This window comes from Eschrichtius robustus, chromosome 9, assembly GCF_028021215.1.
Source record: "Eschrichtius robustus isolate mEscRob2 chromosome 9, mEscRob2.pri, whole genome shotgun sequence".
Classification (NCBI taxonomy): Eukaryota; Metazoa; Chordata; class Mammalia; order Artiodactyla; family Eschrichtiidae; genus Eschrichtius; species Eschrichtius robustus.
In genome coordinates, this window is record NC_090832.1 from 35,375,545 (window position 1) to 35,396,038 (window position 20,494).

Below are 20,494 nucleotides of genomic sequence, written 5' to 3' on the forward strand. Positions count from 1 at the left end.
GCAGAGCCACCAATAAATTTTTCCAAATGATTTTTAATTTCTCAAAACTAAAAAATAAATAAATTAAAAGAAAAATCCCTTCAGCGCTGCTAATGACTAAACCACATAGATGATTTTTAATGCCATATTTTCTTGAAAGTGAAATTGGCTTAAAGTCATTCATTATTTATATTTTCTTTTAGTTCTAGTCTAAAGGAAATTGGGTGTATTTCTCTCACAGAGTGCAACATTAAGGATTAGAGCTGTTTGAGAAAAGTATCATTTATCCATAACAAGTGTTCTCTAAGAAAAACCCTTTCATAACCCTTTTCATCTAATTGACACTTGGGAATATCAATTAAAACTTTCTCCATGAAATTTAGGCTTTGAAACGCAGATTTGATAGTGAGGAAACCAAAGCTGAAAAATCAGGGTATTGACAGTTCTAGCATATGGACTTCTTTTCCTTCTGAAGCTTCTTGACCTTATCTTCTGAAACAAACAAACAAACAAAAAACTCCCTTCCCATCAATTCCTTTCTGACTCCATCCTTGCCATAACCTGCTACCGTGAGAATGGGAGGTTCATCAGCTTCCAGATCTTCATTTTACTGAGGTGGCGTGAGATGGAGATAGCGCCTCCCTGGACAAAATGAGAATTGACAATTCTACATCCTAGTTCTAAAGTCTAGTCTTCTATTAAGCGCCATCCAAATCTCATTTTCTAGGGCTTCTCTTGTTACGGAAAATCACTCTTTGCTCTGTAACAATGCAGACACGCTGTGTGCTTTCCTTCTTTTGTTTCTGTCCCAGATTAGAAAGGAAGGTTGCTGGCAGTGAGGAGGGAAGAGAGTGATCTGGTGATGGACTATTGAAAATCGCCTCTGATAGATTCTTCCTAGACCGCAATGAGTCAGCCACCGACGGGGGGCGCTGCCCCTGCCACAGCCGCAGCTTCTGCCGCCACAGCTGCCACTGAGGCTCGCTTGCACCCGGAGGGCAGCAGCAGAAAGCAGCAGCGTGCTCAGTCACCCGCTAGACCGAGGGACAATTCGGTGCGACAGACCACCGCGGCCACCCGGTCCCCGGTAGGAGCTGGCACTAAACTCAATTCTGTTCGACAGCAGCAGCTGCAGCAGCTGCAGCAGCAGCAGCAGCAGCAGGGCAACAAGACCGGGAGCCGCACGGCGCCTCCGGCCAGCGCCCGAGGAAGCGGAGGAGGGGCGGAGAAAGCCGCGCCCCTGGCGCCCAAGGGGGCCGCGCCGGGAGCTGTCCAGTCCTTGGCTGGTGCTGAAGCGGCCCCCGTGGCGACCCTGGCCCCGCTGGGTGTCAGGAGGCCTGGCGCGTCGGCGGAGCCGCCCCGGGAGCTAGAGCCCGCGTCCTCTAAACTCGGGGAACCCCCTCCGCTCGGAGAAGGAGGAGGAGGGGGTGGGGAAGGAGGAGGAGCCGGCAGCGGCTCTGGGGAAAGGGAGGGGGGCGCTCCGCAGCCGCCGCCGCCGCCGCCCAGGGGCTGGCGAGGGAAAAGCGTACGCGCTCAGCCGAGGGGCGGCAGCGGCGCGGAGGGGGCCTCCACCTCGCCATCCACCTCCTCTGCGGGCAAAACCCCAGGTTCCGGCAGCAGAAACTCCGGGATTGGCGTTGTGGGGCCTGGCAGCGGCGGCGGAGGGAGCTACTGGAAGGAAGGATGTCTGCAGTCTGAGCTCATCCAGTTCCATCTCAAGAAAGAGCGGGCGGCGGCGGCGGCCGCGGCTCAGATGCACACTAAGAACGGCGGCGGCGGCAGCAACCGCAGCTCTCCGGTCGCTGGCGCCCCTGCCATTTTTGAGCCCCTCGCAGTCCCTCCCACCTCCCCAATGGCGGCGGCAGCAGAGGGCCCCCAACAGGGCGCAGAGGGCAGCGCGAGCGGCGGCGGCGGCATGCAGGCAGCGGCGCCCCCTTCGTCGCAGCCGCACCCGCAGCAGCTCCAGGAGCAGGAGGAAATGCAGGAGGAGATGGAGAAGCTGAGGGAGGAAAACGAGACTCTCAAGGTTAGGAGGTGGGGGGGGGGGACGGGTTGGAGGAGGGGAGGTGTGGGCCTCAGAGCATTAGGGCGTGTCCTGGCGGGAGTGAGAGGCTGCTAACCTGTTAGGGAACCTTCAAGAGGGAGGGGAACAGGAAATGAGGGGAGGGGGTCCCTAGGCCCTTTCCGGATCTAAAAGGGCTTGCGATCTGCAGCGTTAGGTTTTTATTTAGATCCAAATCTGGGCCTTCGTTTCTCCGATCATTATGGTTTGGGTCACTTTTTCACGGACAGAGCTGGAGTAGGAGAGCGAGGGAAGGCCTAAAGAGGGCCCATTTTTTCTAGTTTCTTCTCGTTCATTCAGCTCCGGGTCATTCCTGTCTCATGGAGAGGGAGCAGTAAAGCTGAGAATTCGGAGCTGGGATGGGGTGTAGACGGTGTATGTCCGAGGGGTGGGAGGCGAAGCTAATTTTGACCCGCGGCCTGTCACCGCCTCAGAACGAGATCGATGAACTGAGGACTGAGATGGACGAGATGAGGGACACTTTCTTCGAGGAGGATGCCTGTCAACTGCAGGAAATGCGCCACGAGTTGGAGAGAGCCAACAAAAACTGCCGGATCCTGCAGTACCGCCTCCGCAAAGCCGAGCGCAAACGGCTCCGCTACGCGCAGACCGGCGAAATCGACGGGGAGCTGTTGCGCAGCCTGGAGCAGGACCTCAAGGTGTGCGGCGCCGGGGCTCGGGGGGCGGGCGGCAGGGGCGGTGGGTGGGGACTCCGGTCAAGGGCGCTTTGCGTTGAAAGGCCTTCAGTGGTGATTGGCAAAGAGCTCTAGGGACACGGAGTTTCACAGCGCCAATCACAGAATATCAGGGTCCCGAAAGGGGAAGAGGTGAACATACAGGTGGGTCTGAAGAATCGTGTGGTGGGGGGGGGAGGGTCTTGCAGAGAGCGAGCTCTGTGGGCTCTCCTGGGAGAGGAGAGGTGGATTACAGAGGTGGTGGGAGGAGGGCGCCTCCTTCCGCGGCGGAAACAAGGGCGTGGCAGAGCGCATTCCTTGATCCGACTTCCAGAGACTGTCCTCCAAGCGCAGGCCAGATGGAGTCAGGCACTCAGGAGCAGCGCGGTGAAGACCCCTTTAGTGGAGTTGGAGCCCAGAATAGGAACAGCACTGGGAAGATATTAGAGTTAAGATTTCTCTCTGAAAGCCGCCCCCGTCCCCAACGCCTTCTTCCCGAACTCCTTCCTTTCTGTAATTACCACTTAGATAACTCCCAGAAAGGAAAACTGTCCAGCTTGTGGTCCCTTTTGGAAAAGTAAAGGGAGAGTGCGCTAAATGAAAGAACCATGTTCTTAGTGAGGTTGCTTCTTCAGAGTCTCACCCAGTGGATAAATTTCAACTTTGAAGTGCGTTTTTTAGATAGGTGTGGTCTGTTCGTTCGGTTTCACTGTAGGCAGATTCACTGACAGCGCAAATCAGATGTTATCTTCATGGTCTGGGACAACAAACGAAATATAATTTTAATTGTATCAATTTCATGAAGATTTAAAAGCCGAGTGTAATTATCTTGTATTTTCTTTAAAAGGAAGCCATGGGAAAACATTTTATGAAAGCCGTTGTATCATTTCTCTTTTTTTCCTTATTCTGACATTTGTCGAGTGTTGACTAGGCAACAGGCACTGTGGCAACCATTGTTACTCATATTATTATTTCATTTAGTTCTCAAGGAAACAAGCCTGTAAGGAAGGGATTATGAATAGCATCATTTTACAGGTGCCCACGATGAACCTTTTACGGAAGTTAAGTGCCCAGCCCCTAGCCCTGGAACTTGGCTAGTAGTTGTTCAGGCTGGCTCCCCACTCAGTCCAAAACCACAGCCTGTGTCCTGAGCTACAGCACCACACTGCCCCACTTTTCTTCCAAACCCTAAAATTTCTGAGGCAATCTTAAAACAGGAGGCAAAAATGCACACACTAATTTAAACAAACAAACAAAGTCTCAAAGACTAAAATATTTCTTAAAACTAAGCACCTGGAATGATAGGATCAAAATTCAAGCCTCAGACCCTACCTGGGAATATTTTATTTTCTAGTCTTTAAAATAAGTGATAATGGAGGCATCTACCTTATAGTTTTGTTGTGGAATTAGAGATTTGTGAAATCTCTACACATGATAAAACACAGCTGAACATTTATAACCATGATGTCACGTAGACATTAAGGGAACAGAGTGGAGAGCCAGACTACCTGGCCACTTGTTAGCTGTGTCACCTTGAGCATATTACTTTACCTCCATGAGACTCAGTTTTCCTCATCTATAAAACAGGAATAATAATAGGATCTATTTCATGGGATTGTTGAGAGAGTTAAATGGTTTATGTATGTGAAATAGCTTATATGTAATGCATCTGGAATGATGCCTGGCATATGGTAGACACTATATACATATTGGTTCTAGTACTTTTAATATAACTTTAGCCCATTTACTGTATTGTCTTTAATTACATTTTAGTGTTAAAAACACTTTAATTTAGGTAGCAAAGGATGTATCTGTGAGACTTCACCATGAATTGGAAAATGTGGAAGAAAAGCGAACAACAACAGAAGATGAAAATGAGAAACTGAGGCAACAGCTTATAGAAGTTGAGATAGCAAAGCAAGCTCTGCAGAATGAACTGGAAAAAATGAAGGAGGTTAGTAATCGATTATCTCATGGTGTGCTATATATATTTAGCTCTTCATAGAGAGTACCAAAGACTAATATGACTGTTAAAATAATTCCATTTTTTATGATTATAGGACAGTTTGTTTTTCTCACCCAATATAGTGACAAATACATGATTTCATACTAATAAATAAGTAGCAAAGAAGAAATTCTGACCTCCACCCTACCTCTGACTTGACATATATGAGCTGTGACAGATGCTTCGTGTGTGACATCTAAATGGATGTTAATTAAATAAATTACACAGCTATACCAAACACAAAGGATATCAAGAGTATGAAGGAATAAGCCTTCTGTTAGTTGAGGGGAAGCACTAATCCTGTGAGATTACTACTGAGTTCATAGAACCACAGACTTTTAGGATGAAAAAGACCATAGAGGCCATTCAGTCTAATCTAATCATTGCTTGATTCCTCCTTATAACAAAGCCCCCAAATGGTCTAATACTTAGAACTTCACCAGTGACTAGCCCTTAAGATCGTCTCCAGCAGCCAATTTTATCACAGCATAGCTCTGTTTAAGGTTTTCTTTGTTTTCAGTTGCAATCTATCTACTTGTAACCTTAATAAATTCATCTCAGTCCTACCCTTTCGGGTACAAGAGTCAGAGTTCTCTTCCACATCAGCTATTAGAAGATTCCTACCATGTTTCCCCTGAATCTTCTCAAAGAGCAAAATCAGTATCAAAGAAAATAACGAGAATAAAAGAAACAGATGTATCAAGGAATGATTAGAACTAACACACCATTGTAGAGCAATTATACTCCAATAAAGATGTTTAAAAAAAATAGCTTTGTGATAAGTAACAGTTTGAATTAAAATAATATTCTTCCTTGAAAACTGCCTGAAAATGTACAGTGCAACTTGTGAAAACCATTATTGAGAATTAGCAAATACACACGTGGTCCTCTGAACATTTCCTCTGCTTAAATATGCGGAATTTAAATGAAAATCCTAATCTTCCCATAGACTAACTGAGATATTGGCACATTCCACTGCTGTGTTTTTCTCGAAATGGTATAAAAATATAACTACCATGTAACAGTGAAAATATCAGTTGTCAATTAAGAATGTGTGGCAGGAATTTGTAGAACACTGTTTCAGTGGGGTAAACTGTTTTGTGATCTAAGTTTCTACTTATTCTTATATTATCCTGAATGTAAACTTTTTTAACATGACAAATTAGGGCAAAATCATTGTACTGATATGTGATTCTTAGCTAATACCTCAGGGTGGCTGTGTGCTACAGCAGAAAAACATGGCGACTGGGAGCCTTGGGACCATCTTCACCAGTAACTAATCGGGTGACTTAAAAGTCCTCTAACTTCTGCTTGCCTCAGTGTATTCAGTCATAAAATGTTATTTTCAGTGAATCTCCGCACCTCTTGCAGCTATCATGACCCTTATCGTGAAGTCCAGGACATTACCATTAAAGAACAGCATAGATTTTTTTCTAAAATTGAGAGATCAAATATTAAATTAATATAAGTATAAGGATAGGTTTCTTTGATAATAATGTACAGTTGAAGTTTGTGAAAAATTGAAAGTTTGAAAAAATTAAGTAGGTAGCTGTTATTTGGTGGGGCTGTCATGAGAAAGTAGTACAAACTGAGTGGCTTGAACAATAGAAGTTTATTTTCTCACAGTTCTGGAGGCTGAAAGTCCAAAATCAAGCTGTTGGCAGGGTTGGTTTCTTCTGAGGGCTGTGAAGGAAGAATCTGTTCAGGCCTCTCTCCTTGGCTTATATATATGCATCTTTACACTCACATGGCATTCTCCCTGTAGCTGTCTATGACCAAATTTCCCCTTCTTATAAGACACCAGTCATATTAGATTAGGACCCGCTGTAATAGCTTTATTGTAGCTTGATTGTCTCAGTAAAGACCCTATCTCCAAATAAGGTCACGTTCTGAGGTACTTGCTTGGTGTTAGGACTTCAACATGTAAATTGGGGCAGGGGCACAATTCAACCTTTAAGAATAGCTCTTAAATACCTTCTTATGGACAAGCAAAAAGAAAGCTCATTGTCAGTTCCATAAGGCTCCATTCCATATTCAGACCTCACTTGCCTTCTTCCATACTCTTTGTTTATCCAATTAAAAATAAACACTATGACTTTAGTCACATCTTCTCAGAGGCAGTAGTTTGTTGAATAACATAGGCAGGAATAAAAGAAACTAAATTAAAAGCAAAGAATAATGTGCCAGGTAAGCATAGAAAAGCTTGTCTTCCAGGTTACCAATTGTTGGATTTTTAAAGATATATTGATTTCGGAATTATAAACCTTACTGGATTTTTTAAACGAAATTACATATGCAGCTATATGCACTCTGAAGTGATTCCCAAGACTCATTTGAGTAAATGGCACTTTTCTTTTACCCTGATGCCAAGTTCCCAGTAAAAGTGAAGTAGTACACAGATCAGAAAATCCCTGTTGGTGGATTATTTTGTGAAAAATACTGATTTTTTATTATAAACCTCAAATTTCTGGGGTTTTTTTTTTTACATAAAAGTACACATCAGCGTTACACACCCTGTACAATGGATCAGATTTCACTGCTTTTCTTGGCTGGAATTTCAAACTTTATATTCATGAAACAGTAAGGCACTGTATAAATGATGAATTCTTACAATAATGGACTAAGCACCTCCCATTGAGTACACATGCAGTTCCCATGGCTTCATAGAAATTGTTTAATAAATGATAAATGTATGTTGAAATGGTTGTTGCACTTGCTGGTAAACCATATCCATGGGAGCTAAGTCTCTCACCCTGGACTCTGCCAGTTTAACAGAGGGCCTGGGCTTTAGGCTGAACTTTGAGTGATCTGCCCCTGAAAACTGAGCAGCTGACCTGTGTTTCGGTATCTTCATGGAAGCATGTTACCACGTAGTTATTGAAGAGTTGTTTACTTCTCTGACTTCTCTATCCAACCTGCTTTAAAAAGGGGTTTGAAATGGTTCTTGGTAAATCATAACCATTGAAATAAGGGTTTAAAACTTTGGTCACAGAAGAATTCTGGGAACATGAAGGAAAACTTAGTCCAGGGCATGTACACTGTTAATCTTAAGTTTAGTAGCAGTCAAGTCAGGGAGTGAAATAGTGAATGAAATTCTTACCTAGCTGTGACCTAATGTGGAGGTAACACCAGGTTTCATGAGAGGTCTCCAGAATAACCATGAAGAAAATCAATTATAGTAAAGCAGAATGTTGACAATTGTAAACAGACTTTATGTGATGATAGGTGGCAACCAATGGATGGATGAGCCTTTGTAAAAATTGTCAGTTCTCACCTATACACTTAATAAATTAGGGATTTAAATTTTGCGGAAAATAAAGTTAAGACATTTTGTCATTAGCTGTGAATTTGAGGGTGACTTATTAAAAATCACATATGTCATGGAGTCTAGAAACTGGCTTTGAAGTCTCACCTCTCATTCCCTGTTATGTTGAGCAAATAATTTGAAATTTTTAGGCCTCAGTTTCTTTATCCATAAATGCAGAAATGAAACTAAATGCTCTCAAAGGTCTCTATAAAAATGTCATTTTCGACATTATCAGTTATCCATCTCTGTGCTTCCTGAAAGTTCTTTTCATAGTCAGGATGCCACTTCATATCACTACTATTATTTTATTACTGTAATTTTTTGTATATTCAATCAACAGGTATTTATTGAACAGTAGTGTATTATCTGCTAGAATGTGGCCATATGGATACCATGGAGGTTACAAATATACAGATATCAGAGGACTTCCCTGGTGGTCCAGTGGTTAAGACTCTGCGCTTCCACTGCAGTGGAATATATACACTGGGCAGAATATATACACTGGGCAGTGTATACACACACACACACACACAGATATCAGAATGTTGCATTAAACTGAGAGTTTGCACTCACTGAGGGCTCTGCTGAAGGGTTTTCAACCACAGAGACCAAGAGCTACAACACTCTCTGGTTGTTGCTACTATTCAGCATTCAAGGACCTGGTTTAGTGTAGAAATCAGAACTGAAGACCCGATGTGCAGGGCTGAGAATAAGTGAAGCTTTCTGAATAATCTGAGCCCCGCTTTGTATGTAGTCTTAGATCTCCAACCCAGGAGGCCAATAAGACATCATGGTAACCAAAGAATTCACTATCTTTTCCAATAAGAAATAGACCAGAGTATTGAATGATGGTACCTAGACATTCTAAGTTGTGCGGAAAGTCTCTGAGGTGAGTTCTTTAAACGTATAATTCTCTGCAGTGAAATCTGCCCCCGGAAGGCTGCCAGGTTCTCACCCTATGGTGTGTGGCACAAGTTAATGAGTGCTGGTCATCAGTTAAACATCCAAACATTTGTCTTTAGCTGTTATTAAAATAATATGAGACTTCTCTGATGTTTTTTGAAGGTGAGAGTCTTTATGTTTCCAAGAGCATAATAAGAATCTTTTTGAGGTCCTTTGGCCTTTGTTGTGTGTGTGACAGACAAAAACCTCGTGTAGAACCAACCCCCATTAAACAACCTAGTCCCTTCCTTACTCAGGGGTGTAGTTGTGACCTAACTTGTCCCTGTGGTGCTTTTAGGCTTTGGGGCAGTAATTATCAACACTGTTCTCTACCACTGCCCTCTACCCATGGCCACCCTTGGCTGCCTGAGAACGGCCCTGCCGCTAGCAGTGGCAGAAAATAGCATCTACTCTCTGTCTCAGCCTTTTCCATGAGGCTAAAATCCCAAGACTTTGATCTGACTTTAATTTAACAAATATTTTTAAACAAACATTTACTGAATATGTGTAGAGTGTGTATGAGGGAATAACGGTTAATGTCGCCATGAGAGTAGTAGTCTTTCCTATCAGAAAGTTAATTGCTTTCTGATAGAAAAGACAACCTTGTAGAGGTTGTATTTGACAGCAAAGTATTTGCATTACCGTACTGAATACTTTGATGTTCATTGTCTCAGTGTGGTGAACACTATGAAGACAGGACCCTACCTATTTTGATCACTGTGGCACCTTCAGCATCCAGTTCCGTGCCTGGCTTGTAGTCAGTTAGACCATATATTCTGTAATATTATAACAACTTCTATTTCATATTTAATTTGTCCAGAACTTTTTCCTGCACTAGAGTGTAAATTCCCTGAGGTTAAGGACTAAGTCTGTCTTATTCATCATTGTATCCACAACAGCCGGAAGTTGTTGACAAAATTTGACAAACAATAAATAATTTTGAATGAGAGAGTGAATGGAAATTAGGAGAGGTGTTTCAGGCCCTATTTTGCAGAGAGAACAAAAAACGTGACTCAGAATCAGGGCTCTTTCCATGGTGCTGAGGCTATACAAATAAGATGAGAAGGAAGCAGATGACTAACTCCAGCCTCACCCCACTTCCAGAATTAGAGGTCCCTTGAGATTTTGCTACCGCCTAGAAATTTCCAGGCTTCTACCTTGCTTCTCGCAAACCCCAGTTATTCTCCAGAAGCAGCAACTCTTCCCTGAAACAAGATCTCATAGGCTTCTTGGGAGGGGGAATGAGGACGGGAGTTCAAAAACAAGAGGACAACTCTGATATCCTGGGTATCAGTTCTGCAGTTTAATTTCTGTGTTCTTTTTTTTTTTTTAATAAATTTATTTATTTATTTATTTTTGCTGTGTTGGGTCTTCGTTTCTGTGCGAGGGCTTTCTCTAGTTGTGGCAAGCGGGGGCCACTCTTCATCGCGGTGCACGGGCCTCTCACTATCGCAGCCTCTGTTGTTGCGAACAGGCTCCAGACGCGCAGGCTCAGTAATTGTGGCTCATGGGCCTAGTTGCTCTGCGGCATGTGGGATCTTCCCAGACCAGGGCTCGAACCCGTGTCCCCTGCATTGGCAGGCAGATTCTCAACCACTGCGCCACCAGGGAAGCCCCAATTTCTGTGTTCTTTGGTGAGAAAGTGTGAACTGCATGTTTAGAGAATGGGAGAAGGCTGCAGATCCTTTCATTCCCCAAAACTATCTAAATTTGCTTTAAATTTTCAATGTTTGGGACAGTCAATTCAGCAGTTAATTTGGCTGGGGAGATGTGGAAAATTACCCCAGGGCTGCAGTTGTTCAATAGCTACCAGTGTTGAGTACTAATTATAAGCCAGTCACTTTATGTATCATTGTGTTGTTAATAGTTTCATTTTAGAGATGAACACTCAATGCTCAGAAAGCAGGCCAGGTCCACCCTAGTCCATCTGCCTCCAAGCCCACGGTGTCCACTAGCCAGCTTGGCCTCACTGCAGGGACTCAGGCTGCCCCTTCCGTCTTCTTCCTGACCCACACATGACCTGCCCTCGGTAGGGACCTCAGTACTCCTAGAATCTTTAAGTTCTGTACCTCTAGCACACATTTAGGGACTGCTCTGGGCAGGCTTTGAGAGAATACTTCTAAGGTGTGTCTACAGGAAAAATCTATTTTATCTCACAAAAAGGGACTCTTTGGAGGAAAAAAAAACAAAAACAAAAACAACTAAGAACATAAAGCTAGAAAAATGTTTTCAGGTCTGTTGATCCTGGCTCTTCGTTTTACAGATTTAGTACCTGTGTTACTTCAGATAGGTTATTTAATGGCTGATTCTCAATTTAATCACCTCTTAAAGGAAAATAAATATTTTCCCTATCCAGTCTATTCACAAGGATAACAGGAGGTAACATGGGTGAAAGTGCTTGAAAAACTGTAAGGTATGATATAGACATCAGATTTTGTTGTTGTTAGTATAATAATATAATATGTGATAATAATATTATTATTATCACATAGCTCTAGATTAGCTGATTAAGACAACTCCTAGAAAGAAATTTTAAGTCCATGAGATTGAAACTTTAGATCTATTTAGGGCACTTGTTCTTTTATACAGGCCTTTGAAACACTTTTGCTTTCTCTTTTCCCATGAATGTCTGCTACTTTCTGAAGTTCGCCCTTACACCTAGCTTCACTGTGGAACCATTCTAACTTCTGTCTGTCCTGAGGCATGAGGCATGGGGCCTGTCCTTAGTCCTTGCTGCTTCACCATCCATTAGCTCACATTTGCAATGGTTTTGGGGATGTGCTTACAGCAAGGCTGCGCTGTCTGCCCCTGCATCCATCAACAGGGCTAACAGCGCTAATTTGTCTGGATAAATGTTTCTCTCCTACCTTTGCTGCCCTATAAACATGCTTCTTAAAAAGAAACATCTTAGCAGGGAGAAGAGGGCTCTTGTATTCAAGCACAAGATACTTTAGATTGTTTTGTAGCTTTTGTTGACTCCACAGCTAAATTCTATGCTCTCTGAATTTAAGAACCATATTTCATTTAATTCACACACACACACCGTTAATACATACAAAAACTATCAATAAATGCACAGGCAAGAGAAGCAGTGTTTAAGAAGACATGATTGCTGTCAGAGGAGCCCAGCTTTAGCTCCTAAAATTAGAATTTACTTGGTTCCTCTGTTTTCCAATACTTGTATTACGTTTGAGTAAATATAACATGCAATTTCACTGTATATTAGGAAGTATTTTCCAAATTTAAAATTCAGTCATATATTGAATATTTTATACTTGATTGCATTTTAATGGAAATACAGTCACTTATTTGATGTCTGTTCTGATTCCATTTTTACATTTCAGGGTCAGTTAAAGTGATCTTTATCCAGATGATAAATGACATTTGAAGATGACATTTAAAGATGTCATTTAGCTACTCTCCTGACATTTTCCATTTTATACTTATATATTTTACTTAATGGAGCCATCTATATTCAACATGACAACTCAGAAGCGCTTAAAATTAAAATTCAAAGTGTTCTATATTCATCTTCTGGCTAGCTCAGTTATTTCTAATTTGTCTAGCCAATCAATCATAGTGGTAAATAAAATTAAGTACATTATTTTTTCTTTCCTTCACAAAGTAAGCATTCTTACATTGGCCAAGAGCCTTGAATAATAGTAGAAATAATTAGACAGCCCAACTGATTATTGCATTCAAGTGCATAATGAGTGACTAATATGTTGGTGTGTGATTATATCCACTGCCTCCTTGCACATGGAAGAAAGGGTTTTCATAGAACTTTATGAAACGGTAGCCATCTGTTTGTATTTAGGAGGATCTGTTATATGGAAAGTATTGTCCTTCAAGGATAAAATGCAATTATCAAATTCATTTACTTAGAGATATGGCTAAATTAGAATAATTATGTTCTACAGTGATTCAGAAGATAAATTTTTAAAAAGTTCTAAAGATATTTTAAAGATATTTTTAATTCTACTAGTGTTAACTTTGGGTTTTGTTTTTTTTTTTTAATACATAGCAAACAGCTTTAATACAACCAGTTAGCATTTGGTTGACTTCACACAGGAATGCAGAATGAAATGTTTGAGTCAAAATTTTTTCTTCTCATATTATATATTTTTTTTCCATTAGCTTCTGGCATTTGTTTTGCAGTAGAGAAGTGTGTGATTGGTCTGACTTTGATTCCTTTGTATATCAAATTATTTTCTCTCTGCATGTTTATGGATATTTTTCTTTACCCTTTGTATAAATCAGTGTCCTTTAGTAGGAAATAAAATTCACCCTAGATGGCTCAAATGAATAGGATTACTCACAGTGGTGTAGGTAGGATTAAGGGAACAAACTCTTAATTTGAGCTGGTGAGGCATTCAGAGACTAGCAACAACACTTGGAAGCCATCAATACCTCTAGAGACGAGGACATTGCTGAGGAAATCGTGTTACAGGGGCCAGTGAAAGCTGGAACTGTGGAGAGGATCCACCTAGTGGGAGCTGTCATCTGGAGGGGTCTTAGCTACTACTAAGATGTGGTGTTGAAAAAAGTGAGGGAGCAAGGAGAATCCCCCTGAACTCTCTCTCTTCCTGCCCTCTATCCCTCAGCATTTCTGCCAGTGCCTTCAATTGGCCAAACCCAAATAGAAGGTAATTGATAGGGGAGGGAGCCTGGGTCAAACGGTCTGCAAAGGTCAGCTTCTCAAAGTACAGAGCAGGGCAGAGAAGGGGCAAGAATGAATCTGGACAGCTGAAGGAGAATAACCAGTTTAAAAACACTGCCAGGGCATATCTAGGTGATGGTCTTTGTAATATACCCAAAATGTATAGACCCTTTAATTGGAAAATTAACATCTATTTATTAATTATCTCAGAGGAACTTTCTTATAGTCTAGGCTTGATAATCACATATGCTCTATTTTTTCCCTAGGATTTTCTTCACTTTGTACTTCTTATACCTATTTTTCTCATCCTTTCACCTTTTTTATCCTTTTCACCTGTGTTGGACGATTTCTCAAGTTTTTTCTTAATATCACTGAGTTAATTGCTGTGTCCGTCATGCTCTTTAAAGATTCCAGTGCAAAATTTAATTTTTGCATTGAATTTTAGTGTCCTTTGTGAATTTTCTTATTCCCAACAGCTCCCTATTGCAGAGATTAATCTCTTCTAGACGTTCTATTTTTAGTTCATAGAGGCCATATTTATTATCTTATTAAGAGTAAGATTATTAAGAATTTATTATCATATTAAGCAGTTTTCAAAGCTGCTTTCTGTACTTTGAAAATTATTTCAAAATAATATTCAGACTTTTTTTTGTTTTTTTCCTTTCTTTTTATCTGAACTTTTTCTTTTCTTTTCTTTCTTTCTTTCTTTTTGGCCGTGCTGCATGGCTTCCAGGATCTTAGTTCCCCACCAGGGATGGAACCCAGGCCCACAGCAGTGAAAGCACTGAGTCTTAACCACTGGACCTCCAGGGAATTCCCTGAATAGTTGTTTAAGATTGACCCAATACATTTTATTTTAACAGCTTTATTAAGGTGTAATTTACATATCATAAATTCGCTTGTTTTAAGTGTACAATTTAATGTTTTTTAGTAAATGTGCAGAATTGTGCAACCATCTCCATAATCAATTTTTGAACATTTCTGTTACTGCACAGAGATTCCTAGTGGCCATTTGCAGTCACCTTCTGTTCTCACCCCTGACCTCAGTCGAGCACTAATAGGTTTTCTACATCTATAGCTTTGTATTTTCTGAATATTTCATATAATTGTAATCATACCATATATGGCCTTTGCAACTGGCTCCTTTCACTTAGCCTAATGTTTTGATTTGTTTTGTTTTATTTTTTATTAAAGTATAGTTTATTTACAATGTGTTAGTTTCTGCTGTACAGCAAAGTGATTCAGTTATACATATATATACATATTCTTTTCCATTCTGGTTTATTACAGGATATTGAATATAGTTCCCTGTGCTATACAGTAGGACCTTGTTGTTTATCTATAGTAGTTTGTATCTGCTAATCCCAAACTCCTCATTTATCCCTCCCCCACCCCTTTTCTCTTTGGTAACCCTAAGTCTGTTTCTGTTTCTTAAATAGTTCATTTGTGTCATATTTTATATTCCACATATGTGATATCATATGGCATTTGTCTTTGTCTTTCTGACTTACTTCACATAGTATGCTAATCTCTAGGTCCATCCATGTTGCTGCAAATTAGCCTAATGTTTTTGAGCTTGATTCTTGTTGTAGCGTGTATCAATACTTCATTCCTTTTTATTTCCAAATAATACTCCATTGTGTGTGTGTGTGTGTGTGTGTGTGTATATATATATATGTATGTATGTATACATCACATTGTTTACCCATTCATTAGTTGATGGACATTGGATTTTTTTCCATTTTTATTAATAATGCTGCTATGAGCCTTCACATATAAGTTTTTGTGTGGGCCTGTGTTTCAATATCTTTAAATAGATATCTAAGAGTAGAATTTATGGGTCATATGATGTATTTATGTTTAACTTTTTAAAGAAACTGCCAAACTTCTTTTCAAAATGGCTGTACCAACCACTTTACATTCTCACCAGCAATGGAGGAGGGTTCCAATTTATCAACATCCTTGTCAACACTTATTACCTACCTTTTTTATTATAGCTATTTTATTGAACGTTAAGTGGGATACCTTTGTGGTTTAAATTTGTGTTTCCCCAATGATACTGAACATCTTTTCATGTGCTTATTTTCCATTCATATATCTTTTGTGCAATGTCTTTTCAGTTTTCTGTTTATTTTGAATTGGATTATTAGTCTACATATTCTTGAGTTCAAATTTAAGCTCTTTATATATTCTGGATACAAGCCTTTTATCAGATGTATGATTTGCAATGTTTTCTTCTGTGGCTTGTCTTCACTTTTTTAATGGTGCTTTTTAAAATGCAAAAGTTTTAAATTTTGATGAAGTCCGATTTATAAATGTTTTTTCTTTTATCACTTGTGCTTTTGGTGTCACATCTAAGACATCTTCACCTAACCCACAGGAAAATCTTTCTATTGTTTGGGTTTTTTTTCTAAGAGTTTCCTAGTTTTAGAAATTGCACTCAGGTCTATGATCAATTTTGAATTAACTTATGTGTATGGTGTGAGTTAGGTTTCTAAATTCATCTTTTTGCATGTGGAGTTCCAGTTGCCCCAGCACCATTTGTGAAAAAGACTATCCTTTCCCTATTGGAGTGTCTTTGTCCAATGCACTTTCGTCTCTTTTTCTAATTTTTGTTTCTTTTTAGAAACTGTTATCATTGAATGTCAGATTTTCTTTTTAAATTCAATCTTGGCTCAAGACACTCACTGTGTAACTTTTTCTTAGTCCCCCTCAGTGCCGGTTCTCAGATCCAAAGCTGCGGTGCAACTTGATATGCACAACTCCAGCCCAATTTCTGTTGGCTAGTAGACATTCATCTTTTTGGCCTATTCTGAAAGAACATAGGAAAGTCTACTACTGCAGCACTCAGGCACACTGACTATGAGGAAAATTTGAATCTTAGAAACATTTGAAGCAGCTTGTAGCTGTTCTTTGCCTACTTTAGTGTAAGAAAAACAATAAACCCCAATATAGGTGCCCCCAAGGCTTTTCTGTCTACGCTTCTACCCATGATTCTCTTGATTCATTGCACAATTAATTATCTAGCTCCTTCCCTACTTGGTTCCTACTTGTTTTGGAGTTTTAATAACCAGAGAGCTGCTGATCGCAAAGGGGCCAGGCCATTTCTCCAGATACATGGTAAAGTAGAGCTTGTGCAATATTTTTGCATGTATTGGGGAAAGTAGGGATGTAGAAGTGTTGGCTGCCTAGTTGTTTGGTTTTTTTTTTAAATAACTTTATTGAGGTATGTTTTATATATCATATAGTTCAGCAGTCCCCAACCTTTTTGGCACCAGGGACCGGTTTCGTGGAGGACAATTTTTCCATGGACCAGGGTAGGGGGGTATGGTTTCGGGATGATTCAAGCACATTACATTTATTGTGCACTTTATTTCTATTATTATTACCTTGTAATATATAATGAAATAATTATATAACTCATCATAATGCAGAATCAGTGGGAACCCTGAGCTTGTTTTCCTGCAACTAGATGGTCCCGTCTGGGGGTGATGGGAGACAGTGACACCCGAAGTGTGTTGCTTACGTCCAGTCTACTCCGTAAGATGCAGTTTAATTGTCACTTGCCACTCACTGTTAGGGTTTTGATATGAGTCTGCAAGCAACTGATTTATTATCGTCTCTGTGCAGTCACACCTCTCTGCTAATGATCATCTGTATTTGCATCTGCTCCCCAGCGCTAGCATCATTGCCTCAGCTCCACCTCAGATCATCAGGCATTAGATTCTCTTAAGGAGCGCGCAACCTAGATCGCTCGCATGTACAGTTCACAGTAGGGTTCACGCTCCTATGAGAATCTAATGCCGCCACTGATCTGACAGGAGGTGGAGCTCAGGTGGTAATGCGAGCGATGGGGGAGCGGCTGTAAATACAGATGAAGCTTCGCTCACTCGTCCGCTGCTCACCTCCTGCTGTGCAGCCCGGTTCCTAACAGGCTACAGACCTGTATCAGTCTGTGGCCCGGGGATTGGGGACCCCTGATATAGTTAACCCATTCCAGCTGTACGATTCAATGTTTTTTTCTTCAGCAAATTTTCCAAGTTGTACAATTATTACAATAAATCGGTGTTAGAACAGTTTTATCACCTCTGTAAGATCCCTCATGCCCATTTACTGTTAATCCCCAACCGCTAATCTACTTCCTATATCTATTGACTTCCCTTTTCTAGACATTCATATAAACGAAATCATACAATGTATGATTTCTGCCTGGCTTCTTTCACTTAACATAATGTTTTTGAGGCTCATCTGTGTCATATCATGTATCAGTAGTTCATTTTTTATTGCTGAATAGTATTCTATTACATGGATACTACACTTTATGTATCTACTCATCAGTAGGTGGACATTTAGGTTGTTCCCATTTGAGCTATTATGAATAATGCTTAACAATATTCTTGTGCAAGTCCTTGGTGAATATAAGTTTTCATTTTTCTTGGGTATATACTTAAGAGTGGAATTGCTGAGTCATATGGCAAATTTGTGTTTAACTTTTAAGCAACAGGGATGTCTAGTCCTGATTGATTTGCAGCTCCAATTCTTTTGTTTCAGAGGCTACATATAAGATACAGTATTTCTTTGTTGAATTCCACTGATGCTATCGTTGAAGGAAAATCTTCTCAGATTCTGACAAATGCTTGACCATTAATCTTAGTTTCCAGTCTTACTGCATGTACATTTTAGTCTTTGCCTTCAAGTATATTTTAATAGGAAGAGATAGCTTCATGTCATGTTATCCCAAATTCTTTTAATTAGAGTAACAAAGTGAACAGGGTATAAATTTTCTTTAAAAAATAATACGTTAGGAAATGAATCTGGTTCATCTGTGATTACTTTCCATAACTTCCTTAATATATGGAATATTTTATTCCTATTCCAGTGATAGCTCATGCTCTATGTTCATGCATGTATCTTCCAGGTACTTATTTATTATTTATAAAGGGACTAATGTATGTGTAGCTGTTAAGTTGCTCTCATGTCTAAAGAAGATGTGTGTGAATATGTGTGCATTCTTTAACATTGTATTAAGGAATTAAGTAAATTTATTTAGCCTAAAATATGGTACTTGTTTTTGTTCAAATTAAAATTTCAGAAATTTAGTGATTTTCCATTTATTCCAAAGTAACTTTGAAATGAGCTGATTTGATCAAAAACAGTACACTTCCAAAGGATATCAAGATATCCCTTAATATAAAGTAAAATAAGATTATAACTTATTTCAGTGAGCGTGTGTTCTCATATCTCTAATAGATTTCAAACTATGTGTTTGGTATATGGATAGAGGTTACAGAGATTCTATCTTTGTGTTTTAGAATTCACTGAGCAATTTTTAAGATGTGCTGAAATTCTTTCCAGGACCTAAAACACATACATGTGTACACGTGCACATACTCTCACATGGTCTGATGCATACACACACATATTTACATATGCATATATGCACATAGACATATACCCACACTCGTACTCACTTGCTCTATGAATGTGCATGTATACATGCAAACAAAACACAGTCTGTGGATGTATTATTCGCTTTTAAAAGTTTGGATTTGGTTCTTTGTGCTTTTAAATATACTCTGTGATTTTTTTTTAAACCAATTACTTCTGCCTCTACTTTCTCTATCTTTAAAAATGGTAAAAGGCCAATTTCCCAGGAATAAGTTGATTATCATTGAATTAAACCATGGAAACAAGATTTTTTTCCAATCCATTTAAGACTTGTAGAGAAAATATTCTATGATTATACTTTATTCATGATTTTTACTTGGTGCATGGATTGAAGTTACAGAGATTGTGATTGGCATGCTGTATTTATAAATGTTTTCATGTTATTTCAACTACGTGTCTGGTACATACCTATTATACTCTAATAAAAGAATATGTAGGCAGAATCCTCTTTTGTAGCAATCAAGAAAAATACAGGCAAGGACAGAACAAAAAAAATTGTTAGCGTACTAGACCAGTAAACCCAAATTAATAATGAAATTTAATATGAATAAATGTGATATCTTACAATTTGATTTTTTAAAATTTACACCAATACAAAAAGGAGAGAAATATATTCATAGCCATTTACACAAAAAAGGCTTAGGGAGTTAAGTTGACTATAAGCTAGACATGAAACCATGTCATATAATGAATGCTTAAAAGTACTGGGGATTATATACAGACTGGAGAAGAAAATACTTGAGATGTGATCACTCCCTTCTAAATGAAAGGATTTAATATAGAAGATAAAGTAGATTTATTCTTTGAATCACTTTAAGTGATTTCTACTTTAAGTGGATTTGAGATGAAAATAAAGACATTTTATCCTTTAGAGCCATTTGTAAAGGGATTGTATTGCCTGCCGCCTATTGAAGCGAGCTCCTGGAAGAGCACAGGCAGGGTCTAGGTGGTATAGAAAGCATTCCTGTAAGGTACTGAATGGAAGATTGAGTTTCTTGGGCTCCTTCCACATATGTGACCTTAGCAGTCCAGAGCAGAGTTTGATCATTCCGCTGTCACTCGGGGGTCAGACAGGTTATATGAATGAGTGAGGCTATCTGTGCTGAGTGACGGGGCTAAATGGATATTGTATGTATGTCTCAGTAGTCAGTTCCAATCCAAGGTTGCCACGCCATAATCAGGACCCAACTTTACCAGGTCTTCCAATTTTTCAACTGAAACTAGAAATCTTAATTTTTAAAATGTAAACTGTCCACATTTTAAAATTTAGCAACTAATTCCAAAAATTTTAAAGCACAATTATGGGCTATCACTTTTTAACTTAGTTTAGGAATTATCCCAGAAACTTGCTTCTACTCCCCCGCCTCCAAAGTGCATTTTGGGAATTACTGAATACTCTGACCTTTGAAATTTTATC

The 20,494-nt window shown here is 39.9% G+C and overlaps 1 protein-coding gene across 2 annotated transcripts in view; it reads left to right on the forward strand.

The window, feature by feature from the left end:
* Positions 1-20,494, forward strand: part of MTCL3 (MTCL family member 3) — a 40,674-nt gene that overhangs the window by 1,896 nt on the left and 18,284 nt on the right. For both annotated transcript variants that reach the window (XM_068551063.1, XM_068551064.1), the window contains exons 2-4: positions 792-2,005; positions 2,476-2,700; positions 4,511-4,669. In XM_068551063.1, the coding sequence (XP_068407164.1) occupies positions 887-2,005; positions 2,476-2,700; positions 4,511-4,669 (1,503 nt within the window). In that variant the 5' untranslated portion in view covers positions 792-886. The remainder of the gene's footprint in view (positions 1-791; positions 2,006-2,475; positions 2,701-4,510; positions 4,670-20,494) is intronic.